Source organism: Uranotaenia lowii, chromosome 2 (assembly GCF_029784155.1).
Source record: "Uranotaenia lowii strain MFRU-FL chromosome 2, ASM2978415v1, whole genome shotgun sequence".
In the NCBI taxonomy this organism is placed as follows: domain Eukaryota; kingdom Metazoa; phylum Arthropoda; class Insecta; order Diptera; family Culicidae; genus Uranotaenia; species Uranotaenia lowii.
The window spans coordinates 430,905,725-430,933,706 of record NC_073692.1 but is presented as its reverse complement, the minus strand read 5'-3'; the positions used below and the strand labels follow the sequence as shown (position 1 = coordinate 430,933,706).

The following is a 27,982-nucleotide window of genomic DNA, read 5'->3' as shown; positions in this document are numbered from 1 at the left end:
GACAAAAAAATACGAAACGCAGAGAAAACTTGGATTTTGAAACAAATTAAAACTGACTTTGATTCTAAATATTCAGTTTTTTTAATCAAATTCCTGTTTCCTTTGAATCAATGAATTATCGTTGTGATTCAAAAAAATAATTTTGGAAAGAAAGAATTAATTTTTTGAACTGAATAATTTTGGACTTTGATTTTAAACAAATTCTTTGAGTCAAAAGATATTCGTCCAATTGCACTTTTCCATTGAAACAAAGTAAGTTTTCTTTCAAAAAAAAATGTTTTCAACAGAAAGGATTCATTTCTTGAAATTGAAACTTCAAACTTAGATGATATTTTGGATTGAGCAAGAACCTTAATTCGAATAATTCGAATCAGAGACAGCTATTTAGGAGGATTCCTGGTGAAGAATGGTAAGTGTGTGTTAATCCGTTAATCAAAAAGTGGATATTTAAGATTTCATATAAAATCTTGCATTGTTACAGGACTACGACTGATTCCACCCCAAATCCTGATTATCTTTGGCCCGATCTTCAGCGTCATTCACCAGTTAGATGACCACTCAACTAGCAACCGGAGTTGCTTCCGGAAGTTTATTTAGCGACCCAAAAGAATGCCCTCAGTCCAAAATTAGGACCGGATGATTCAATTATCGTGAACCCATTTAGGATGTAATTTCTTTGTTTTTATTATTCAAAACTCCTAATAGGAACTTCGGATCAACAGAAAGTATTTCTTAAAATTTAAATAAAAGGAAAATGGTTTGATGAACCAATCCTTTTAAATCTATATCTAAACACAGAGAACAGACGTACAAGCTAGCCCACGAAACTTGTTTAAAATTTCCAGTGGCATTAGTTTAATTATGAGTTCAAATACGATTACGCCTTTTCGAAAACTGTACACTTGAAAATTTGATTTGTAACTTTTGAACGGCGCAATAGATGCCACTGTTTAAAGTCAATTGTCAACATATTTTTTGGATGTCTGCATTTGCATTACACACTTTTTTGAAGATTTTTTTGTTCGAGCTTGGACGTCTGTTCTCTGTGATCTACACAGTAAATTTTTGACTCGATTTCCAGCAAAAATAATTGCTGGAAACGTTCAGCAATCCAAATTTTTGCTGGAAACCAGCAATCGGATTTCTAATTGCTGGATTTTTCAGCATTCGGTTGTGTTCTTTTCATTTTTGCTGAAAAATCAGCAATCGGTTTCCAAATTGCTGGACTTTCCAGCAATTGATCTATTTTGCTGGAAAATCAGCAATCGAGTTGTCAAATTGGAGTCTGTTTATTTTCGTATGCTGATGCAAGGTAAGACTATTTTACGAATTTTGGTTAGATTAATATAATTATTTTTATTTTCCTCTATATTCTAGCAACCAGAAATCAAATCAAGGGTGAGTTTTTATTTGACACGTAGATATTTCATAAAAGATACTAATCAGAATTCTTTTCTAAGGTGGCGAATGATCAACACTTTGGCACAAAGCTGCCACTCCAGAGCCGGTGTTGTACATTTTTTAGATAAAAGTTCTTGGAAATAAATATAAACATTATTGAAAAATGGAAGAAAGTAATTGTTTCTTATTGCCCATTATATGCACAGCCAGTATTCAATATTTAATTATGAATGAAATATAAATTTAATACTAGATACAGCCGGTTGTTTTGAAAGAAATAGCTGGTTTCCAGCAATCTGGATTGCTGATTTTCCAGCAATTTGAATTGCTGGAAACCAGCATCAACGTTTGCTGTTTTTTCCAGCAATTTAAATTGCTGGAAATTTTGCTGGAAAGTCAGCGGGACAAAAACCAGCAAAATTTTGCTGGTTTCCAGCAAAAAAAAAATTTGCTGTGTAAATAACACTGTAGCAAACGATAACAACTTTGCACACAAAACTTTCGGGGCTCCACTTAGCAATAATTTGCTGTTACTTTCCGTTAGCAAAAATATTTTTTTACTTTTGATTTAGCAAAAAGCTAAATTTGCTTGTTTTTAGTAAAAATGAAGACTACCTAGCCGCTTTTTTCAGACAGCAGCCGCCGGCTAAGAGAAAAAATAAACAAGTCGGCGCGTGCAAATCAGTGCGAATTAAAATTTGATTCTGGCGGTATTCGTGGACACGGTAATGACTATAGAAGGACAATAGAAAGGAAGATAAACCAATACTGGGAGCGCAATGGTAAGAACCGATTTAACTATGGAAAATTCCGGCTTCTAATATGTAAATTCTTTGTTTTTTTTTCACTAGGTCCCAAGAAGAAAAGGAGCCAGCAGTGAAATTGAACACCCCAGCATTCGGAGCCTCCTTGAACATATTATGGAGATCAGTTTTTACGAGCTAAATTTTAAGTGACTTGAAATATGAAAAAAAAAAATCAAATAAATTAAGTGAAAGAATTTATGTGTTCTGTTTTTATAATCCGATGTTCCCCATGAATTTCAAATGAAATTTTTGTTTTGGTATTTCAATACCCCCGCGATCTTTTCCTCCGGTTTTTGCTAAAAAAATCAGTAAAAAATGCGGCGGCTAACTTTTTCTCACGCTTGCTAAAATTTTAGTTTCAAAAAATTGCTAATTTGATTGCTAAATTTCTAGCTGGTCAAATTTGAGCAAAATTTTGCTAAATTTCGGCCTCAGAAATTTTGTGTGTGCTCTTTTGATGTTTTTTATTTCAAAGCATTAAGATTTTGATTCAAATGAAAAATTCTTTAAAACAAAGGAAATTGCCTTTTAACCAAAGCAATATCTGTTTACACCAAAATCAAAGCTAAAAAATCCTTTGTTTTTGCGGCACTTTTCTTTGGAATCAAAAATCTTTCAGTTGCGTGTATTGCAATTTGCAACATTGATCTTATGGGGACCAAAAAAAAGGGAGTCACCTTCAAAACTTTGGTTTCCAGACATTTCCAGACAATTCCAGACATTTTTTCAAAATCTTCCAGACTTTTCTGAAAAACAGTTGGCAACTCTGCTCGTGAGCCCGTTAGCTCATGCCTCCAGAGGAGCTTGAGCTTGTTGGCTCAACCGATTCAAAATCGTTGAGCTTGTTTTCACTTCTGCTGTTCGAGCCAACGCCTGCTTTTTTGTGCACAAGTGAAGTAACTAATAAAAGGGCTTGTCGCATGGATTTTTAAAATAAATGTTGGACGGTTTTAATAATTAGTAAAAGTTACCAGCACTAGTAACTATGAAATAGTAAAATTTACAATTTTTCGGGAAAAACGCCAAATGAAAGGGCTTTTTGCGAGGATTATTAAAATCAATGTTAGGGAGTTCTAGTTACTAGTAAAAGTTACCAGCACTAGTAACTATGAAATAGTAAAATTTACAATATTTCGGGAAAAACGCCAAATGAAAGGGCTTTTTGGGAGGATTATTAAAATCAATTTTAGAGAGTTCTAGTAACTAGTAAAAGTTACCAGCACTAGTAACTATGAAATAGTAAAATTTACAATTTTTCGGGAAAAACGCCAAATGAAAGGGCTTTTTGAGAGGATTATTAAAATCAATGTTAGAGAGTTCTAGTAACTAGTTAAAGTTACCAGCACTAGTAACTATGAAATAGTAAAATTTACAATATTTCGGGAAAAACGCCAAATGAAAGGGCTTTTTGGGAGGATTATTAAAATCAATTTTAGAGAGTTCTAGTAACTAGTTAAAGTTACCAGCACTAGTAACTATGAAATAGTAAAATTTACAATTTTTCGGGAAAAACGCCAAATGAAAGGGCTTTTTGAGAGGATTATTAAAATCAATGTTAGAGAGTTCTAGTAACTAGTAAAAGTTACCAGCACTAGTAACTATGAAATAGTAAAATTTACAATTTTTCGGGTAAAACGCGAAATGAAAGGGCTTTTTGGGAGAATAATTATAATCAATTTTAGAGAGTTCTAGTAACTAGTTAAAGTTACCAGCACTAGTAACTATGAAATAGTAAAATTTACAATTTTTCGGGAAAAACGCGAAATGAAAGGGCTTTTTGGGAGGATTATTAAAATCAATGTTAGAGAGTTCTAGTAACTAGTTAAAGTTACCAGCACTAGTAACTATGAAATAGTAAAATTTACAATATTTCGGGAAAAACGCCAAATGAAAGGGCTTTTTGGGAGGATTATTAAAATCAATTTTAGAGAGTTCTAGTTACTAGTAAAAGTTACCAGCACTAGTAACTATGAAATAGTAAAATTTACAATTTTTCGGGAAAAACGCCAAATGAAAGGGCTTTTTGAGAGGATTATTAAAATCAATGTTAGAGAGTTCTAGTAACTAGTAAAAGTTACCAGCACTAGTAACTATGAAATAGTAAAATTTACAATTTTTCGGGTAAAACGCGAAATGAAAGGGCGTTTTGGGAGAATAATTATAATCAATTTTAGAGAGTTCTAGTAACTAGTTAAAGTTACCAGCACTAGTAACTATGAAATAGTAAAATTTACAATTTTTCGGGAAAAACGCGAAATGAAAGGGCTTTTTGGGAGGATTATTAAAATCAATGTTAGAGAGTTCTAGTAACTAGTTAAAGTTACCAGCACTAGTAACTATGAAATAGTAAAATTTACAATATTTCGGGAAAAACGCCAAATGAAAGGGCTTTTTGGGAGGATTATTAAAATCAATTTTAGAGAGTTCTAGTTACTAGTAAAAGTTACCAGCACTAGTAACTATGAAATAGTAAAATTTACAATTTTTCGGGAAAAACGCCAAATGAAAGGGCTTTTTGAGAGGATTATTAAAATCAATGTTAGAGAGTTCTAGTAACTAGTAAAAGTTACCAGCACTAGTAACTATGAAATAGTAAAATTTACAATTTTTCGGGTAAAACGCGAAATGAAAGGGCTTTTTGGGAGGATAATTATAATCAATTTTAGAGAGTTCTAGTAACTAGTTAAAGTTACCAGCACTAGTAACTATGAAATAGTAAAATTTACAATTTTTCGGGAAAAACGCGAAATGAAAGGGCTTTTTGGGAGGATTATTAAAATCAATGTTAGAGAGTTCTAGTAACTAGTTAAAGTTACCAGCACTAGTAACTATGAAATAGTAAAATTTACAATTTTTCGGGAAAAACGCCAAATGAAAGGGCTTTTTGGGAGGATTATTAAAATCAATTTTAGAGAGTTCTAGTAACTAGTTAAAGTTACCAGCACTAGTAACTATGAAATAGTAAAATTTACAATTTTTCGGGAAAAACGCCAAATGAAAGGGCTTTTTGGGAGGATTATTAAAATCAATTTTAGAGAGTTCTAGTAACTAGTTAAAGTTACCAGCACTAGTAACTATGAAATAGTAAAATTTACAATTTTTCGGGAAAAACGCGAAATGAAAGGGCTTTTTGGGAGGATTATTAAAATCAATGTTAGAGAGTTCTAGTAACTAGTAAAAGTTACCAGCACTAGTAACTATGAAATAGTAAAATTTACAATTTTTCGGGAAAAACGCCAAATGAAAGGGCTTTTTGAGAGGATTATTAAAATCAATGTTAGAGAGTTCTAGTAACTAGTAAAAGTTACCAGCACTAGTAACTATGAAATAGTAAAATTTACAATTTTTCGGGTAAAACGCGAAATGAAAGGGGTTTTTGGGAGGATAATTATAATCAATTTTAGAGAGTTCTAGTAACTAGTTAAAGTTACCAGCACTAGTAACTATGAAATAGTAAAATTTACAATTTTTCGGGAAAAACGCGAAATGAAAGGGCTTTTTGGGAGGATTATTAAAATCAATGTTAGAGAGTTCTAGTAACTAGTTAAAGTTACCAGCACTAGTAACTATAAAATAGTAAAATTTACAATTTTTCGGGAAAAACGCCAAATGAAAGGGCTTTTTGGGAGGATTATTAAAATCAATGTTAGAGAGTTCTAGTAACTAGTTACCAGCACTAGTAACTATGGAATAGTAATGCAGACCCCGTTCGTTTTTGGCAACATTCGATTTTGGCAACATTCGATTTTGGCAACATCCGATTTTGGCATATGTGCCAAAATCGAACGGTTTTTAGAAGCGACATTACCTTTTAGTTTTCTCTATAACAGGACCCATATAATTTAGACAAACATAAAAAAAACGTTTTTACATTCAGAAATGGTGATAGAATACAACAACAAAAACAAAAGTTTTTTAAAAAACTTGTAAAGTACTCAAAAATTACAAAAACATGAAAATTTTAAAAAAATCAAAAACAAATACAAACAAAAGACTTTAAATGACAAAATCATCTTAAAAATGATAAAGAATGACGAAAACAGCAAAACTGACAAAAACAAAAAAAGATTATAAACAAAAAAAAGTAGTGTAAAATGCATCAAAAACCTTAGAAACAAACTTTTAAAAAATCTAAAAACGGTCGGAAATTGACTTAAAATAACGTTAATGATAATCAAAATAGTTATTTTAAAAAAATAAGAGAAAAAAGTTTCAGAAAAAAAACCGTTCGATTTTGGCAACACAAAATGTTCGGGCATGTCGGGGTCTGTACTTAAAAAATTTTAACACATTAGCATTGATTTGTATAATCTTCGCAAAAAGCCCTTTCATTTCGCGTTTTTCCCGAAAAAATGTAAATTTTACTATCTCATAGTTACTAGTGCTGGTAACTTTTACTAGTTACTAGAACTCTATAACATTGATTTTTATAATCCTCGCAAAAAGCCCTTTAGTTGGCGTTTTTCCCGAAAAATTGTAAATTTTACTATTTCATAGTTACTAGTGCTGGTAACTTTTACTAGTAATTAGAACTCTCTAACATTGATTTTGATAATCCTCGCAAAAAGCCCTATCATGTGGCGTTTTTCCCGAAATATTGTAAATTTAGTTACTAGTGCTGGTAACTTTAACTAGTAACTAGAACTCTCTAACATTGATTTTAATAATCCTCGCAAAAAGCCCTTTCATTTGGCGTTTTTCCCGAAAAATTGTAAATTTTACTATTTCATAGTTACTAGTGCTGGTAACTTTTACTAGTTACTAGAACTCTCTAACATTGATTTTAATAATCCTCGCAAAAAGCCCTTTCATTTGGCGTTTTTCCCGAAAAATTGTAAATTTTACTATTTCATAGTTACTAGTGCTGGTAACTTTAACTAGTAACTAGAACTCTCTAACATTGATTTTAATTATCCTCCCAAAAAGCCCTTTCATTTGGCGTTTTTCCCGAAATATTGTAAATTTTACTATTTCATAGTTACTAGTGCTGGTAACTTTAACTAGTTACTAGAACTCTCTAACATTGATTTTGATAATCCTCGCAAAAAGCCCTATCATTTGGCGTTTTTCTCGAAAAATTGTAAATTTTACTATTTCATAGTTACTAGTGCTGGTAACTTTTACTAGTTACTAGAACTCTCTAACATTGATTTTTCTAATCCTCGCAACAAGCCCTTTCATTTGGAGTTTTTTCCGGAAAATTGTAAATTTTACTATTTCATAGTTACTAGTGCTGGTAACTTTAACTAGTTACTAGAACTCTCTAACATTGATTTTAATAATCCTCGCAAAAAGCCCTTTCATTTGGCGTTTTTCCCGAAAAATTGTAAATTTTACTATTTCATAGTTACTAGTGCTGGTAACTTTAACTAGTAACTAGAACTCTCTAACATTGATTTTAATTATCCTCGCAAAAAGCCCTTTCATTTGGCGTTTTTCCCGAAAAATTGTAAATTTTACTATTTCATAGTTACTAGTGCTGGTAACTTTAACTAGTTACTAGAACTCTCTAACATTGATTTTAATAATCCTCGCAAAAAGCCCTTTCATTTGGCGTTTTTTCCCGAAAAATTGTAAATTTTACTATTTCATAGTTACTAGTGCTGGTAACTTTTACTAGTAACTAGAACTCTCTAACATTGATTTTGATAATCCTCGCAAAAAGCCCTATCATTTGGCGTTTTTCTCGAAAAATTGTAAATTTTACTATTTCATAGTTACTAGTGCTGGTAACTTTAACTAGTAACTAGAACTCTCTAACATTGATTTTAATTATCCTCGCAAAAAGCCCTTTCATTTGGCGTTTTTCCCGAAAAATTGTAAATTTTACTATTTCATAGTTACTAGTGCTGGTAACTTTAACTAGTTACTAGAACTCTCTAACATTGATTTTAATAATCCTCGCAAAAAGCCCTTTCATTTGGCGTTTTTTCCCGAAATATTGTAAATTTTACTATTTCATAGTTACTAGTGCTGGTAACTTTAACTAGTTACTAGAACTCTCTAACATTGATTTTGATAATCCTCGCAAAAAGCTCTATCATTTGGCGTTTTTCCCGAAAAATTGTAAATTTTACTATTTCATAGTTACTAGTGCTGGTAACTTTTACTAGTTACTAGAACTCTCTAACATTGATTTTTCTAATCCTCGCAACAAGCCCTTTCATTTGGAGTTTTTTCCGAAAAATTGTATTTTTTACTATTTCATAGTTACTAGTGCTGGTAACTTTAACTAGTTACTAGAACTCTCTAATATTGATTTTATAATCCTCACAAAAAGCCCTTTCATTTGGCGTTTTTCCCGAAAAATTGTAAATTTTACTATTTCATAGTTACTAGTGCTGGTAACTTTTACTAGTTACTAGAACTCTCTAACATTGATTTTAATTATCCTCGCAAAAAGCCCTTTCATTTGGCGTTTTTCCCGAAAAATTGTAAATTTTACTATTTCATAGTTACTAGTGCTGGTAACTTTAACTAGTTACTAGAACTCTCTAACATTGATTTTAATTATCCTCGCAAAAAGCCCTTTCATTTGGCGTTTTTCCCGAAAAATTGTAAATTTTACTATTTCATAGTTACTAGTGCTGGTAACTTTAACTAGTTACTAGAACTCTCTAACATTGATTTTAATAATCCTCGCAAAAAGCCCTTTCATTTGGCGTTTTTTCTCGAAATATTGTAAATTTTACTATTTCATAGTTACTAGTGCTGGTAACTTTTACCAGTTACAAGAAATCTTTTACATTCATGTTAATAATCCCAACAACCACTTTCACAGTTTCTGGTGCACAAAAAAACGCCGTTGGCTCACACAGCACCACAATGGCAAAGTCAATACACATCACTAAGCTCAAGTGTTACAATTTTGCTGAGCCAGCAAGCTCAAGAAATTTCGGCTCCTTGAGCTAACAAACTCAAAGCAAAATGCAAAACCTTGTCTCCTAGAGCCCGAAGAGGTATGAGCTTAATTTGAGCATTTATTGTTGGGCTAGAATTGGCTCCAGCTTTCTTCGCTCTCGAGCTTCAAAAGCATTGATGCTCAGCCGCTTGAGCAAGAGCATTTCAATCCCTGGTTATGATTATTGCGATCATATTTAAAAATATAAGTAAACCCCTTATTAAAGGTAGAAACCCTTAAGTAGAGCTTTCGTGTAATACTTTTTGTCTTTGAGAATCGGGAATTTCGTAACATCAAGTCGAGAAAAATGCGGGAAATCGATTATTGAACTTCAATTTTGTGTGGAATTTTGGCATCACATGTTTTAGCATACCTGCAAAAAATCTTTTTTGGCTCCTAATGTTTGTGTTGGGGACTTGTTCTACAAATTTGGTTTTCTGAATGTAGACCTAGTCCTTTGCAGATTATGATAGATCTAAAATCAAGAAGTATTCAAAGATTGAAAAAGGCTTAAAGGTATACCGTAAATACTGAGTATAATAACAAAGTTGATTTTTTAATAATAAGAACATCAACTTCCAAGAGTTCGCAAAATTTTAATTCAAAATAAATCTGTTTTTGGACCACCCTTGCATTGAAGAGCGGCATTGTTTATTCATAAAGGGGTAAGCGACGAACAATGTCCAGATGAATATAAATCCATAACATTCCAATCCGTTTCATATTCAGGTACCTACTAGAACTAATTTCCGTTGAATAGTTCCAAAAGTTCCTGTTTTGAATCAATTTAACTTGATGTTTTTTTTAATCATCATGCAAAATTGGGAGTTCAACAGATACCTACTTATTTTTCAATCTTTATAACATAACACACTGTATAGTTAAAACTATTGAGGTTTACCGATTGAGAATAATAAAAAGTAGAAGTAGAAGTGTTGCAGTTCTTCTTTTGATCTGTGTTTAGCAGAAAGTGACAAGAAGATAAAAACTGATCAACGTGCTTACTTATCATTTTCTAGTCTTTACTTGACTTGATTGTATCATGAAGCTAGAAATACGTCTAGTAATTAAAATCATAATTTGTCCAAAAATAACCTTGGAATACTCACAACTCGAATCTTTCAGCGAAAACATAATAAAAAAAATTAAATTTATTAGCCGAACAGATTTGCCAAATCACGACATCGCTATCACCAAGCAGCTAGTGTGATTGCTCGAAGCAAGCACTCACAACACAATCAATGCATTTGCAAAATCAACAGAAAAAAGCACTTCTCAGCCAGTCATGCAACTAATGGTCAATGGCGAGTTAAATATTAGCTGATAACTCTAGAAACATATTTAGATTATCGCCCAGCCAGCAATGGCAGCAGTTGGAGGCGTTCGCGAAAAATAAATCATCATATTCGTTCATACAAACTAACTAATACCTAAAAATTGTCGGCAGGAACCTACAACTGATGCCATCAAAGCTCGCAGGTTGTTATTTGGCGAGATGTGGTGGGCATTTAGTTGTTTTTGATTTTTTTTTTCTCACTCGTACTTGCTATGCGGTACTTGAAAAAGACGAGTATTCACCTCTGTGCTGGACGAAAATTCCTACAACGACGCTTGCGCACCAACTGATAAAGATTGTTCCGGCACGTTGGTGTCATTAGTGTCGTATCGTATCGTACATACTTGTGCAAAAGTCCAGCCGACCGTCAGTTTCCATTCAAGGGATTCCCTTTGCGGGTGTTGTTTGTTGCCGCCGGTTTTATTTTGTTGTTTGTTTCCATATAGTAGAAAATTCCTATGGGTTACACGGTAGTCTTGTTTTGTTCAGGTGTTTAAATGTTAAGCCATGTTACGTTTTACTATGTTCGGCAGATAAGAACGTGTTGTAGCTCGAGATCAAAGCAATCTTTGAGCTGTAGTTTCGAGAGCTTTTGGGGAGGGAAAGCAGAATGTCTGAAACATCAGGCGAACCCAAAGGGGTTCAGTCGGAATCAATCGATGAGGAAAATTCGGCCCTCAACAACATCAGAGACATTCAGCAAGGATGGCGTAATGCAAATAAAATTTACTATCTAATCATTACCTCCTCGAGCTTCCAACGAATTACACAAATCTGATTATTACAATTCTTTTTTTTTCCTTTTTCGTGCAGAGGAAATGCTGGAGACAGAAAAGGCCAGCCTTGTGGAGCGAGTCAATGATTTGGAGCGAGTAGTGTTGGAGCAGAAGGACGAAATCGTTTGCCTAAAGTCGACCTTGGCAGACGTCCTGAGACGGTTGAGCACAATTGATAACAGCTATGACAGCGGCAAGGCTACAGATGCTAGTTCTCACAGCAGCTCCGTGTTGTCTGGCAAAAACTTCCGGTTTTCCCGTAACACGATTACACGACGTATGTTATTGAATGAATCACATTATCTTCAAGAACACTAAAGCGATTTCGTTCATTTCATTCTAGTTAACTCCAGCGTCGATGAGAAGCGATTCGGCCGAGTTCCGTCCAGGGTTACAAGCTCGCCGTCCCGCACGATGTCCATGTCGTCCCCGGGAACGGCCAAGGCGAGCAGTCTGGCCCAGAAAGCTATCCACCATTCGAACGGGTCACTGCATTCCGATTCGATGAGCAGCCATTCGATTTCGCCTGCCCCTTCGCCTTCACCCAAGCAGCCCAACATGCAAAATTTAGCAGCCTCGGCCGTTGCTGGACTCGGTGGCCTCGCAGCTAGTGGCATGGGCAAGAGGTGGAGTTCGACAGGAGACTTCGTCAGTGGATCGCCCAATCCGTCAGTCAGTAGTACAACGTAAGTTCCATTAAAATCCTTTTTTGAACTCACATAAAATTGATCTATGTCATGAAAACCATACATCTTTCCAGAACGGTAATTTGAAACTGTATTGAATCGATACTTTTCGCTAGACTCATGAATAATTCACAATCCTATAATGATGAGTCATTAAGAGCTTTACTCGAAAAAGAAAATGCAAAACTTTCGTTTCGAAAAAACTTTTGAAATGCATTGACGAAATTTGATAAAATTTTGATGAAATGTTTTTTGAGATAGCATCTAGTGAAGAAGTACTTCGAGCAAAATGTTACAGCGCGAAACCCAAGAAAATCCCATTAGGAGACCCAAAGCAATTGGAAATCAACTATTCGACCAAAGATTATGTGGTAAAATCGTTCAAAAAGAGCTACAGTACCGTTCATAATTGTATAGAAATTGGAAGCACGCGCACTGTCTCTTCGAATTTGAACTTCTATAACTTTTTACTCTGATGATATTTTTTGATCAAATTTTTTGCGTTAGATAGTTCAATTATCTCACTATGATATCAAAAAATTTGAGCTTTCTGGAGTTTGTGTGGCCTGAGAAACAGTAATTCTGCGAAAATCAGACTTTTTGGACTTTTTTCATTCAAACTGCAATATCTCTGAAAGTACGGTACATTTTTTATTGAAACTTTGCACAGTGATAGTTGAAATATGAAGCTAGCATGTCTGAAGTTTTCGAAAAGTTCTATCGATGAGATCAAAAGTTACGCGAGGTGCAATATTTCAGGCATGAACCTTGAAATGCGTTTTCTATAGAATTTAGGACGAATGTTTCCATAGGAAAATCATATTCTCTGTTTAGCAACCAGTAAATCTATTTCAACCGAAAAATCACCACAATATCGCGGGATTCTGATTTCAAAACACAAATAGATCATTTATTACATTTTTCCATTTCTTCATTGCTTTTGTCAGACATTTTTTGTCTGATTGGTGGAGGAAACGATATTGTTCTCATGAATCGTCCAAAATTCTATAGAAATCGCATTTCAAGGTTCATACCTGAAATATTGCACCTCGCGTAACTTTTGATCTCATCGGTAGAACTTTTCGAAAACTTCAGACATGCTAGCTTCATATTTCAACAATCACTGTGCAAAGTTTCAATAAAAAATGTAGCGTACTTTCAGAGATATTGCAGTTTGAAAGAAAAAAGTCCAAAAAGTCCGATTTTCGTAGAATTACTGTTTCTCAGGCCACACAAACTCCAGAAAGCTCAAATTTTTTGATATCATAGTGAGATAATTGAAATATCTAACGCAAAAAACTTGATCAAAAAATATCATCAGAGTAAAAAGTTATGGAAGTTCAAAGTCGAAGAGACAGTGCACGTGCTTCCAATTTCTATACAATTATGAACGGTACTGTATATGATTTAAGGGTGAGCTCAAATTTAAATAAATACGAAGGTGATTGATTCCATGAAGGTTGGGTACGTGAGGGGTTTAACTTCCAAAGCTGTTCGCAAAATATCCGTTTCGGGGAAATCTGAACTGTAGTTTGTTGGCGGTTCCCCTGGTTGTAAATGTTAACAGATTTTGATGATTAGATTCATTGTGTAGGTAATTTATTATAGTTTCTCATCATTTCAAAATAAAGTCCATTTGTATTACCAGGTTATCAAGAGCTGGTTCGGAAAGAAAAATGTCTGAAAAAAAAACAATTGTATTTCTAAAATACTCATTACTTCTGACAGCTTTGCTGTATGAAAGTGTTTCATTGATTTTTGGAATCGTCAAGAATACATCTATCCGACGATGAATGAGGGTGAGGGTACAAGAAAGTTTTGACCGCTTTCTCAAATCTTCCTGTAGAAGAAAATCTTACTTAAAAAAAGACTTCCAACTTTGGCTTTGCTTAGCTGTTTTTCATTTCTAAAAGAACCGATTTTCTAGACTCAAATTTTAGTTTTTTTTTTTCGTTAGTTTGATTATCATTTTTATAGAACATTCTTGGTCTCTCAAAAATCCTAGTTGATCAGTATATTGGAATGATGATAAGGATGTTTGAAATGTGCAGTTCGGATCATATTGACTCGAACAGATTTGGAGGGTTAAGCAATTATTTTGATTGGAAAAGTGGTAAAGAAGGTCAATTTTCTGTCTAGTTCGTCTAACAGACAAAGAAATAGGTAAGATTTCATGGCTACATTACGAAAAACCTGCCCACTAAAGTGGACTGCGAAACGTACATGTTAGCAGGCAGATCTCCAGTTAGAAATTTTCGATGACCTTTTTTTTTTTTGGAGAAGAACGAGGAGACAAAGTTTAAAAAGTTGGTACATATATAATACTTAATGTATCTGACAATCTGTGGAAGCTGTAAATATGTTTTATGTATGTATGTATGTATGAAACCCTGATAGGTCTTCCAACCCGAGTCGGTACAGGAAGTCTTGATCGCACATTCAAATTTTGTTAATGCTGAACTCATCAACAATAATTGCAGCACTACCGAGGGTTTATGTTGTGGTTAGTTGTTATAAATATTTATAACATTTATCACTTTTACAACTTACCACCCCATCAATGTAGCAGAATTGATAAAGGATACTTATCTTCGAGTAACAACTATAGAAATTTTCCAGGTCCCAGTAAGCCGTGACTGAGAGGACGTTTAGAAGACCTGAAAATAAAAACACTTTTCGCACCATCAATACTGCTTCCAATGCAATGGTTCATTCCACCAAAAAACATTTCCCAATATTTGAAGCCCCGTATTGGGTAAAATTTGGTGAAGTGCTTTTTGGCCTTTTGACGGATTTTCCCAAGAAAACCAGTGAAGGATCTGAGAAACAATTTACTATATAGCCAGGATCAAAAATATTCTATTCTATCAAGATACCCGGCTGAATAGTTTTTCGAACAAGTAGTCTAGGACATCAACTCTTTGTTTACGGTGCTGCCACCAGCGAAAAAGTCTTCAAGCTTTCAACTTGCATTCAAGCTTGCAAACACATAAATTTTGCGTCTGGCTGACGAAACCACCTAAATATTGAAAATGAAACACACTATTCTCTTACATTTTCTGAGTTGAGTTTATCTCCCACAGAAGTCGTTTTTCGACTTCTCTTGAGAAGTGAGGATGTAGGTAGTTGATTTTCAACTAGAAGGAATTGTTGCTGAAAAGTTGGAAAATGGTTATTCTTAAACCATAATTTGAGGCGCTGTTTCTCGTAGTCTCTAATAGAAAAAAAACAATTTTTGTTATGATTGATTTTATTACTTGTACGATAATAGATGGTTTCGAATATTTCAATTTAGAAATTATAAAAAAAAACAGTGCACCCCAAAATGGATCAAGAAAATCTTCACTGGCTGAACTTGAACTTGAAAACTCGAGAATTTGACATGCTAAAATAACATAAAATAGGTAGAAGCTTTTTAAAAAAAAACTATCAGCAAATGAATTACCGTCTCATTTTAGGGTCTAAAATAGATAGCATCAGCTTCAGCCACATCGATAAAGGGATTTTTGACTTTCCTTCGAGGGTTGAGAGGGCTCTAAGCGACTTCTGGATATCCATCACAGGCAGGGTGGACAATTAGTAGTGAAGTACTTCTTTTTATTTCTCTTCTTCCAATTTGATGGCCCAGCAATTAGTTACTAATCAGTAACTGTATCAAACTCAAACCTGTAAAAAGATAACATTCTTATGTGGGAAAGCTTACGTAAAAAGCTTCACATACCTGCCAGTTCTAACGTCCGAGTTCCGGTCCATCCATTTTAGAGTTTCCGCCTCACACTGCTTACACAGTAGAAACAGCAGCTGACACTATCTCTGACAAATAACGAAATAAATCTTCTCCGCCAGGTATAAACATAAACGCCAAAGCATGCTGTTCAAATTTTCGAAATTATAATTAAAGCCTTATTCGTCAATATTATTTTGGCGCTAGTGTTTTGTCCCTAAAATTTCTCAGAAGCCGATAGTACCTGCCAGGATGTTACCTTTTTCCTAAGTAGCGGAAATGGCGAACTCATGCTGGTAGGACAATTTTTACTGTTTTACAATAGTACATAGTTTACAACACCTTTTTTCTAAGAGCTAGTTCACTCGTGTTGGGAAAAAGTGGTAGAAATTTTGACACTTGCAACACATATTGAAAATTTTACCGTGCTGAATATTTTCAAAATTTTTCGGCGTTGATTTTTTTACAACACTGTTTCTATTTCAGCCGTATGTGATAGAAATCGAGCTAGTTTTGCATCACAGCACGCGAAAATATAACGCGTGTTGTGAAAAACTTGAAGGCCGCAGATCTTGAAAATATTTTTATTAAACTCCTATCAAAAAGAAAAGAAAAAAATATGTGCTATAAGTGTCAAAATTTCTACCACTTTTTCCCAACACGAGTGAACTTGCTCTAACAACTTGTCTTTTTGGCCAAGTGTTGGCGGACTTTCCCAAGGAAACAGTGACAGATCTGGGGGAAATTCACTACCATGATGGCACATTTCTCACCCACGCTGAGGATATATTTTATTTCACCATTTCACAATAAACTGCATTTGTGGTTCACAAACATTTAAGAGAAACACATCCGGAAAAAATACTTAATCTAAGGTTTTAAACTTCATTTTATTAAAAAATTTCACGAAGCTCGAATAAAATGCATGCGATGTCAAAAAAATCCCACTTTCCAGCTGTAAATCATTCAATGTTATCTAGAAAGCGAACAACAAAAATTCCACAGCATTTCTATTAGTCCAACATGTTGTTTTTTTTGCAAAAGGAGGTCAATATACTGAACTTGTCATAAATTTGATTAACCTTCCAAAGCCGTTCGCAAAATTTCTGTACAAATCTATTTTAGATAAATTTAACCTGTAGTTTACGTACGTTCTCCTGGCCGCAAATATTGACCGATTTCGATGAATTTTAATTCATTGTATAGATAATTTTTTCTAGTTTCTCAATATCGAAAAAATAAGTCGAAATATTTTACGAGATCATCAGTAGCTGATTCCGAATGAAAAAAGTTCCGAAAAAGAGCTCTTTTTAGAATGCTTATAACTTGTGACAGATTCCAAATATTGCGCTGATTTTATAATATTTGGAATTGTCAAGAATAAATCTATCCATGGATGTATAAGTTTTTGGTGGTCCAAAGGAAGTTTTGGCCGCTATCCCGGAACTTCCGGTAGAAAAAATTCTTACTTCAAAAAAGTCACCCAATTTTGTTTTTGCATTGCTGTATCTCGCTTACCAATGGAGCGATTCTCTTAATTCAAATTTTAGTTTTTTTTCGTTAACTCTATTATTATTTTCGTAGAACGTAGTGGGCTCCTCAAAAATCTCAGTTGTTCAGTATATTGTATCTAATGAAAATCACATCTTTTTTGTCATTTTTCAAACTCCCCCTCATGTCGGTGGGTTTACGGGATTTTGTTAGCGTGATTTCTCTAAAATTTGAACTCAAATTGGTCACTTTTTATATACCTAAAGATTCATTAGAATCTCCTCTTTCGATGGACATACTTTTTGCGTGGCGTTTTGAAAATTTGTAGCAACGTTTTTCGAATTTACTGGAAGCTGTCAGATTTCAACCAGTTTGGCCCACATTTTCAGCAGGTTGGTGTACAAATCTAGAACCCCTCACGTAGCCGCGGGAGAAAAAAATCCTCTCTTTTTGTCGCTCACCAAATCTACCACCCAACCCAGCAGGAGGAGAAACTGCCGTCTCGTCGCGTGGTTCGTTGATTGATTTTGCTGATGCTGATAACGAAATGAATGCTTTATTGTTGTAGGTATTGCTTGAATATTTTTTGATATATTATATTATAAATATTTTAATGGATGGGCAACATTTCTAAAGTTCAAGTCGATGATTTCAGATTCAGATTGCAGATTTCAGATTTCAGATTCAGATTTCAGATTCAGATTCAGATTTCAGATTCAGATTTCAGATTCAGATTTCAGATTTCAGATTTCAGATTTCAGATTTCAGATTTCAGATTTCAGATTCAGATTTCAGATTTCAGATTCAGATTCAGATTTCAGATTTCAGATTCAGATTTCAGATTCAGATTTCAGATTCAGATTTCAGATTCAGAATTCAGAATTCAGATTCAGAATTCAGATTCAGAATTCAGATTCAGAATTCAGATTCAGAATTCAGAATTCAGATTCAAAATTCAGATTCAGAATTCAGAATTCAGATTCAGAATTCAGATTCAGAATTCAGAATTCAGAATTCAGATTCAGAATTCAGATTCAGAATTCAGATTCAGAATTCAGATTCAGAATTCAGATTCAGAATTCAAATTCAGAATTCAGATTCAGAATTCAGATTCAGAATTCAGAATTCAGAATTCAGATTCAGAATTCAGATTCAGAATTCAGATTCAGAATTCAGATTCAGAATTCAGATTCAGATTTCAGATTCAGAATTCAGATTCAGAATTCACTGTTTGAATGATCGCGCAAATGGTTTGAGTAAAATCGGTCGGGATCGAAAAATTTTATACAAATCACCCTCTCTTGCATGGTGTATGGTGCTGTTTGTACAAAATTCAAGCCATTCACTCAGCCCCAGCCGGGGTGGAGGTGGTTGTGCCATTGTTGCTGTTGCTGTTTTCGCCATCAATCGTTTGTGTTTGCGTGAAATATGTTTGTATCGTGAGTGGGCGAGCATAGAACCAAGCAATCGTCGTGGAATTAGCGAATTTGGTCATGGCACCATGGTCGAGGATCGGTATAAGACTGTTCTGCTTTTGAATCATAAGTATCACATTTCAATTATTTTTCTTAATAAAAAAATTGATATTTTAATTGGATGATTGAAGAATTGAACTTGCGCCTTCCAGGTGATAGCTGAAAGCGTTACCTTTCTACCACGATCTGTGCCTGAATCAATGGTATTAAAAACACCAGCGAAAATAAAAATTTGTAACATTTCACCAAGTGGCAGCTATGAACTTAAATTGGTTGAATTATTTAAAACAGTCAAGTTACAAGGTTTGGACTTATTCCCATCTAACGTTCATTAATTTTATCTTGAAGGTAGGTCGTATGGAGAAATGGATATATTTATTCGGTTTTTGATATATCATTAACACTCAACTAAAGTCATGAAAACTAAAACCTTCTGGTGTTGATTTTTCTATCGCTCATACATTTGAAATTCAAACAAAATTAAGAGCTTTCCTGTTCCAACAAAAGATAGCAAGATAAAGAAAAAAGAGAGAAAATTGAAGAACGGAAGCACAAAAGCGATGTATGCATAATATAAAAACAAAAAAAAAAACAGTATAACCTTTTTATATAGTTAAGAAAAGTTTCAAAGCCACAAAGATGGAGTAGGCGTAATACAATGTTGTATTTAAAATGGTGAGTTTAATATTCAGGCTGGCACAAATTTGAAATCTTTCGTTTGTCACCCCAAATTAGATTTTTATATTTTTAATTGTAAAAATATTACCGAAGATGGCAAAATTCCCATCTTCAATAATTTAGTTTTTACACTTGTAACTATTTGAATATTCGAGGTTGACAGAAGTGGGTTCATAGAAGAAGAATTTTGTATTTGTTCCGGCCTGATTTTCATCTATCTTTCCGTCTATAAAAATCTTCAATTTTCATATTCTTTCTTTTAGATTATATTGTCTGCATCGGATATACCGCAAGCTAGAATTCAAAATCTATTTCACGTTGTTCGATACTTTGAAAAAAAAAACAACTTATGCTTGGCATCAGATATAAATTAAGATATTAAGAATCCTTCGCCATTATTTTTCAAAGAGGTTTTACATGAAATAATTCTTAAGAAAAAATTTCATCGAAAATTCTAATATCCTATATTATTTCCTATTTTGTTTGAAAAAAGTTGCACTTGAAAACTCTTCTAATTAATCCAAACCCACGTGTTTCCTTACCACTTGCAGCAACAGCATTTCCCGCTTCTCAACCAAGTCGCTCGTGAACTTGAACAGTGCTCTATCGGGTGCAGCATCCCGGCAGCAAACCCACGCATTCGTCCAGAAGAAAGATGACGACGATTATCTCAAGCTGTACATCAGCGGCCGGCCGATTGTTTTACACATTCCAGAAGCTCAAATTAGTACGTACGATACGAATAAGGTTCAACCAGCACCGAACAAACGACTCCGGCTGGACTGGGTCTACGGATATCGCGGGAAGGACTGTCGCTCAAATTTACACCAGCTGCCGACGGGTGAAATGGTTTATTTTGTGGCCGCTGTGGTGATTCTGTACAATATGGATGAACAGTCCCAGCGACACTATCAGGGGCACACGGATGACGTGAAGAGCTTGGCGGTGCACCCGAACAAACTGTTGGTCGCATCCGGGCAGTGCGGAGGTCACGATGGCCATGACACGTTACCCCACATTCGGGTGTGGAACTCGGTCTCGCTGGCCACTTTGAATATCATCGGGATGGGTGAATTCACCGGTGCAATTAATTGCTTGTCATTCAGCCGAGCTGATAGTGGAACTATATTGGCAGCAATAGATGATTCCCCAGATAAAATTATCTCGATATGGGACTGGCAGAAGAAGGATAATGGCAAAAGGATAACGGAAACGAAATGCTCGGTGGACACCATCGTGGCCGTAGAGTTCCATCCACTGGACAAGGGCCAGATAATTACGATTGGCAAAAACCACATTGCCTTCTGGTCGTTGGATCAAAATGGTATGCTGTATAAAAGGATGGGGGTGTTTGAGAACCGCGAGAAGCCGAAATATGTGACGGCCATATCGTTTACGCCGATCGGTGATGTAGTAACGGGTGATTCTAATGGAAACATATCGATTTGGCCTCGGGGAACGAATGTGATTAGCCGATTTTTGAAAAAGGTTCACGAAGGTTCAATCTTCTCCATATGTGCCTTGAGGAATGGAGGATTCGTGTCCGGTGGCAAAGATGGTCGGCTAGTTTTGATGGACGATTCAATGAGGCTGAAGTCGGAACAACTTGTTGAGCCTCACTTTGGCGCCGTAAGAGTCGTTACTCAGGGCAAAGGTTCGCAGCTTCTGATTGGAACCACCAAAAATTGTATTCTCTCCGGAGATTTTACGCTTGGCCTCGGGCCAATTGTCATGGGTCATATTGACCTGGTATGGTCTCTCTCATCGCATCCCCAGGTTGCACAGTTTGTAACGGGAGGGCGGGATAGGTTGTTGCAGCTGTGGGATTCACTGTCGCATTCGGTGGTGTGGAGCAAAGACATCGGAGAGCCAATTCAATCCGTTCAGTTCTCCAACAATGGGGAATCGATTATCGTTAGTGGCGTGGGTGGTCGATGGATGGTATTCGACACCGTAACTAGGGAGCTGCTAGCCGTGTACCAAGATGGGCAAGACGTTATTCAAACTATCAAATTTTCGCCCGACGGAAACCTGTTGGCTCTCGGATCGAAAGACGGTTGCATCTACATTTATCAATGTACTAAGGCACTGCACCGATTTTCCAAAATTGGAAAATGCACAGTAAGTAACAAATTTTATTTATTTTATTCATTTTTATTTAAAGCCTCAATTTCTTACAGGGTCACTCCAGCTTTATTTCCCACATAGATTGGTCAAAGGATAGCCAAGTACTTCGAACAAACTCCGGAGATTACGAACTACTCTACTGTAAGATCGTCATTATTACCAGTAGAAACGTGTATTTTCATTTTTTTTTATCATATATTCAACAGGGAATCCCACCCTATGCCGCCAAATAACGACCCACAGCAACGTTCGGAATCTCGAGTGGGCAACGCAATCCTGTACGGTATCCTTCGAAACGCTCGGCATTTGGCCGGAAGGGTTCGACGGAACCGACATCAACAGTGTCTGCAAAGACGGGGAAGAACAGTTCCTGGTCACGGCCGATGATACCGGGAAAATCCGTCTCTTCGGATATCCCGCATCACAACCAAAGGTATTTCGCGTATTCAAACCGTTTTTTTTTAATGGGTAATGCTGACATTTTCTTTTTTTTTTTAATTCCAGTCACTTTCCCACGCCTACAGAGGTCACAGCAGTCACGTGACATCGGTCAAATTCATGCACGATGGAGTTCGACTTTTGTCCGCTGGAGGGCTGGACACCAGCGTTTTACAGTGGCGAGTCGTTTAGTGTAGCATCATACCACTTATGTCCTACTACTACTAACGAATTATCGTTTGAAAATCTTCGCGTACACCAAGTAACTCTATTTATTATAACATTTTCTATTCCGTGATTAAACAAATTATGCCAGAAGTAAACAAAAAACTAAACTCTAAGATCAGGAACAAACTTTTGAATTCAAATGTTACTCTTACGATGGTCCTTGAATCGTATAGAAAATAATAAATCATTATTCTATTTATCTCGTTTTGTTTGGAGAATGACTGAGAAAGAAATCCTTCCCCATAGTTTTAAAGTCATTTTTAGGCGTGTCTATCGTGAAAATTGTATAGGAAAAAAATGGTACGATCAAAAAGGAAAAATATACCCATCTTTACTCGTTGCATTGCATGCATCCATTCACATGATGCAAAATTAAAATCATGTTTAGTTAAGTGATTTTAGAATGACATAAATATCTAAATTCAGAAAAACAACGAGATTAGAAAAAAAACTAAATCAATTCAGAAATGAGGACAAACAAAACAAACTATAGAAAACCTTAATAGAATATATAGTTATCGAAACTAAAACATATCAGAAATGATTGAATTTTCTCGGTCAAGATTGAAGATTCAGGAAAACTTTAGAACACGATTGAACAAATTCAAATTTTTCATCGATATTTATGAGAAGATGAAATTTAAAAAACAATGCAAAAAATTACAAATTAAATTAAAAATGCAAAATTAAAAATCAAACTTGTAACCAATAAACCCTAAATAGTACAGACCTCGTGTGATTTTGGCACGGTTCGATTTTGGCAAAACAAAGAGTTCAGGCGTGTTGTCAACATTAAAAGGATCACAAATATCGAAAATCGGAACTATTTACAACTCTAATTTCTAGATTCAATAAATATTTTTTACAGTGTTGTTTAATTTTGAAATTGATGTATCCAAAATTAAGAAATTGTGGCTAATATGCGGAAGTGTTCAAAAGCTACTTTCAAGATAAAACCTGCCAGAGTTCCTGAGGTTTCGAAATTTCAGTTCAAATTTGATCAAAATGTTTGGAAATATAGCCGCAATTATCTTAGAGAAAATATTCTAAGCCCATTTCAATAGAAACATCAAGATTTTTTAAGTTAGGAGAAACTTAGCTTTGATGCTAAATAAAAAAGTGAGACACGGTGCACTTATAAAGCCTGTTTCACATAGAATCTGGTCGGATAAAATAGATCATTTCTTCGCAAAGAAATAACGTACAACAAAAGTAAAAATGTCATTTTGTAGGGTTTTTATTGAACTTTAAGGAAAAAAATACATAAAAATCATTCGTCAGCTTTTCGGATGAATTTTTGAACTTTTTTTTGTGATACCACCCATCAATTTCTGCACAGTACTGCTGGTAACCTCATTCGCCATCTTGTTCCACCACTTTTACATTTGAGCGGGTTTTTTCATGGTTCTGCCACATTTCTTCAGTTTGCCCTTAACTATTGCCCAATATTTCTCGATGGGACGAAAATCCGGACAGTTTGGTGGATTGATACTTTTTTCAACAAAGTAGATCTTGTTCTCCTTATACCACTTAACAACATCCCGGCTGTAGTGGCAGCTTGCCAGGTCCGGCCAGAACTTCACCGGACCTTTGTGGAACCGAATGAATGGCAAAACCCTCTTCTGGAGACATTCTCTTTGTAAAGATTTCCATTCATTGTGTCCCCAGTGATGAAAATCTTAGTCTTCTTCCCACAACAACAGATGCCTTACCAAATCATCAACTTACGAGCAAATTTATCTGCGAAAACAAAGTTGAATCTACCCGCATCATTCCCTTTACGCTTCGAAAGGTAAAATTTGTTACCGGGTATTTGTCCTAAATCCATTTTGACGTAAGTTTCATCGTCTATCAAAATGCATCCGTTGTACTTGGTCAACACTTTCTCGTACAACTTCCTTGCCCTGGTTTTGGCAACCTGGTTTTGTTCCAGCGTCCTGTTGGGGTGTTTGATTGCATGATACGACCGCAAGCCTTCTCGCAAACAAATTCGTCGAGCTGTACTGTGGTTCGTCTTGAACTTTTTCGCCCAATCACGCAAGGAGATTCCAGGATTATTGAGAACTGATCGAATTACCTTTGCTCGCAGCTTCCGGTCATATGTTCCACTTTTACGTCTGGTTTGTTTTGCTCGATCCACCGTAAGGGTCTCCCGGTAACGTTTCAGCACCGAATTTACAGTCGATTTTGGATATTTCAGGAATTTCGCGATCTTTACCCCTGACCACGTTGGGTTTCTCTACGTGGGTGTGCAGATTTTTTTCTCGCCTTTCGCGTTCCATCGTCGATAACTTTTGACCGAAATTTTGTTACTTAGTGGTGAAATTTTCACCACTAAGTAAACAAACCATCCGGATCTAAACACTGTCAATAGATTCGCGATGTGACAACTAGGGGCGCTGCAGTAAATGAAAAGATGCCACCAGATTCTATGTGAAACAGACTTTATCTTCTCACGTTTCACTTTTCAAGATTAATTTTCAACATCTTATATCTCATTTCTCACTTCTCGTGTCTCGCTTATCCCCCTTAAATTCTTTAATCTCAATACTGACCTCTTATTTCTCACTTTTTACGTAAGCGTCTCATCTCTTTCCACGTCTCTCGTCTTTCTCACTTCTCACGTCACTTGAGAATCTCTGATCTCAGGTCTCATGTCTCAGATCTTAAGACTTAGGTCTCCAGTCTCAGGACTGTATTAGGTTTCATGTATCAGGTCTAACGCGTTTTTTATAGTTTTTAGCAAATTGGAAGGTTATTATAGGGTTTTAACACCTCTTTATGCACGTTTTTTTTTTCGAAGGTTTAAAATTGAAAAATCGTTTTGACAAAAAAATGATCCCTTTGGCCTTATTGCTCCAATTTTTAATTTTCAATATCAATTCATAATTCAGTAATTCTGCAATTCAAGGTTAATCTTAGCTTCGTTCAATCGTTAGTAAAAATCGGTTTCAACTGGTTTCTGTTAACTGATAGATGTTCAACGAGCCAATGTTTTGGTCGAAACTAGTCAGGTCGTTGTTCAATGGAGCAAGTTGAAACTAGTCGAAACCAATCCAGCTCGGCAGCAGGATTAGTTTCGACTTGGTAGAAGTCGGTCGAAGTCAATTGGAAAGAGACAGGTGATCAACTATCAATCCATTTCTACTTGTTTCGACCCGTTTCTACTAGAGTTGATTGAACAGACATCTTGTAAACACTAAACAATTTCTTATTTTTGAACCCAGAGCCCACAGCTCAGCATTAAGAATAAGAACAAAATTTTGTAATGTAAAATTGTACGTTCGTGCACTTGTGCACTCGTGTGTTTGTGCACTTATGAAAAGCAAAAGTAAAACAATCTTCTGATCTTATAGTTAGATTTTGCAAACTAAATAATTTCAATGGGATAATTCACACGGGCTTACCACGAAGTAATCGAAAATGGGATAAAAAAGATAGAACGCCGCACAAGCTAAGTACCTACTTACTTATTAATTTATCAAGGAAGGCAACGCGCGAATTGTGGAAAGAAATTCAGATTTTTTTTTATGACTATGCAATCGATTGGTGATTTTGTGCTTGGAGCACAAAACTGGCTCAAAATCTTATGAGCATGGTCCAATATGACTAAATCTGTCATGTGGTAGGCCTGGAATCTATTTCAGCCTGCAGAGAGGGTTGGTTGGGAAGAATGACCTTGATGTTAAATTCCCGAAAAAAAAATTAGCCTGTAGTGGTAGGACTTAGGAGCTGGTGAGCTTTCTTCTTAAAAATTTGGATAGATCCTTGTGCAGTCTTTATTTGATACTAAAATGGAGTTCTTTCAAATGAAAATTCCAAATGTGAGATCTCATTTTTCGTTCATTTGTATTAACATCTCATCCCATGGAACAAATTATATTAAAGATGAATTATTAAATTTCAACTTCCTCATATCTGTGTGGACCGATTCATTCAACATCAGAAGAAAGATTTTTTAAAACTTACCTTCTTAGAAGCAAGGCAGCAAAATGCTAACTTCGTTTTTTTGCCGGTTTTCGGGACTTTTGGGAAGTGTTAGCTTTTTTTGCGACGGGCTTTTTGGTCACCTTAGGTTTTTCTCGGGCTTGTGGCAAGTTCATATCTGGTATGGCATTCGGCCGGAGGATCATTCTTGAAGTCGTCCTGTGTACATCTGAAAGTTAAATGAACTTTTTTTACTTTTATAAGTGGAACAAATAATTTTATGATCGTAATAACATAAATTTAGTAGGTCGTTTTTGTAAAAGGGTTCGTTGAAGTTAATCAATTACAAATTACTGAATTCCTACCTGGAGGTATGAAGTTGGGTATGCTGAAGTGGTTGCTGCAAACTCTGGTCGATTTGCTCGGTTCATAAGATAATTTAAGCACCCTCAGCCAGGTCTCGTATCTCTTTTTGTCCTCTTTTTTGGGAAAAGTATGCAGCGATATGCCTTCGACCAACCGTTGTCTGCAGGTGTGCACAATGCACTGTGTCCTGCAGGCACTCTTTGGCAACGGCAATGCCAGTGGGTCCTTTTCCACGTCTTCCATGGAAAATTTCTCACGCCTGCGAAAGCAATGTATTTTTGCATGAGTTCCATTTGAAACAAGTTTCTGGAATAAAATCATGCCTTGTTTTTATCATTGTTTGAATATAATACTTTGCATTTATAAAAAAAAAGTTGTTTAAAAAAGTTAGAGCGGCAGATGAAAAGCAAAATTTGAACCGTGCTGTTTGTTTATATACTACCTTTTCAACAGGACGGTTCGGTTCGGCGGCGTTTTCCATAATTATTTTTGTAATATTCAGGTTAAGGAAAACGATTTTAAAATAATTTTTTTAAATAATTTAAATTTAAAATAAAATAAAATTTGGGGTTCTTTTTTTTTTTTTTAATTTTTTATTATAATTTTTTTTTTCAAACCAAAAACTTTAAAAAATTTGTTTATTTATGTGTATACAAACAAAATTACCAGTATAAAACTCTGATGTGTTTTAAAAAAATTAAGATTATTTTATTACCGTTTTCAAACTGATAATTTTATGTAGAGCGCAGGTTGAACTCAGCTATTGTATCTTTTTTCAATCATTTTTAAGTTATTGTTAGGGCATCCGCAGCAATCGCGAGCAAAGTGAAAATGCTCACGAGTTTAATCACTTTGATACCGCACCGGGGGTTAGTAAATATGATGGTGAGTAAAATAGGACCGTTGCCGTCGGGACCAGGGTGAGTCAGTAGGGTGGGTGCATATTGAAGAAAAGTAGGCAAGGGGTACCAAAAGTTTCTCATTGGTGGGGGGTGGAGACGGAGCGTTTTTTGACAGCGAATTGTTCGTCTACCATGCCTACGATTACGATTGCCTGTCACAAGATGGACGATTCCGTGCATTGGTATAAGAACACACCTGAAGCTTTACCCGCCTTGGTCGGGACCGACAAAATCACCAAATTTGCTCACAAGAAAGGGGCGAGAGCAAACATGCACTGAAAAAATTCTACCGTTTAATGCGGAGTATAAACAAACTACCCAAGTAACCATTAAGCCATATAACATGGCCCTAACTTGGCATTATAGCGGCATATAGAAAATGTCTCACAGTGCCTGATCGTTCGGATTGCCGCTTGAGTGCTGATTTGAAGCCACTTTTGGCCTGCAATTCGGCTCATATACAGCTTATCAGAAACTGTCAAAATATTTTCAGTGGGTACAACCCACTGAATTAAAAACAAAAAAAAATGTCTTTTCCCCCACACTATTCTTTTTTCATACCTCCCTCACCACTTCCGCCAACCATCCCTTCTCCCTAGCTGATGATTTTTTGTCGAATAACCGGGAATCGAACTCATGTTTTTTTTCGAATAAGGATTTGACTGTGACTTTGATAAGTTGACTATTAAGTCAACGCATGCATTGCGGATAATTTGGCTT

The 27,982-nt window shown here is 35.4% G+C and overlaps 2 protein-coding genes across 4 annotated transcripts in view; one reads left to right on the top strand and one right to left on the bottom strand.

The window, feature by feature from the left end:
* LOC129745447 (echinoderm microtubule-associated protein-like 2) overlaps window positions 1-22,266 on the top strand; it is a 67,357-nt gene extending 45,091 nt beyond the window's left edge. For 2 of the 3 annotated variants that reach the window (XM_055738534.1, XM_055738533.1), the window contains exons 3-8: window positions 11,258-11,497; window positions 11,564-11,906; window positions 19,826-21,395; window positions 21,455-21,542; window positions 21,608-21,834; window positions 21,906-22,266. In XM_055738534.1, coding sequence (XP_055594509.1) covers window positions 11,258-11,497; window positions 11,564-11,906; window positions 19,826-21,395; window positions 21,455-21,542; window positions 21,608-21,834; window positions 21,906-22,031 — 2,594 coding nt within the window. In that variant the 3' untranslated portion in view covers window positions 22,032-22,266. Of the gene's footprint in view, window positions 1-10,801; window positions 11,155-11,257; window positions 11,498-11,563; window positions 11,907-19,825; window positions 21,396-21,454; window positions 21,543-21,607; window positions 21,835-21,905 lie in introns of those variants that run through there. The other variant, XM_055738535.1, reaches the window with a different exon arrangement.
* Window positions 22,267-25,897: 3,631 nt separating this feature from the next.
* LOC129749459 (uncharacterized) lies at window positions 25,898-26,790 on the bottom strand. The gene is made up of 3 exons (XM_055744434.1): window positions 26,684-26,790; window positions 26,360-26,619; window positions 25,898-26,223 (listed from the first exon to the last, which is right to left on the bottom strand). The coding sequence occupies exons 1-3, from the start codon at window positions 26,695-26,697 to the stop codon at window positions 26,063-26,065; spliced, it is 435 nt and encodes a 144-aa protein (XP_055600409.1). The 5' UTR covers window positions 26,698-26,790; the 3' UTR covers window positions 25,898-26,062.
* Between the last annotated feature and the right edge of the window lie 1,192 nt (window positions 26,791-27,982).

What these genes read in the sequence shown, in the direction of transcription:
- LOC129749459 (XM_055744434.1), bottom strand. An exon ending in ACCCAACTTCATACCTCCAG is followed by an intron (nt 26,224 to 26,359) that starts GTAGGAATTCAG and finishes TTTAACTTTCAG; the next exon opens with ATGTACACAGGACGACTTCA.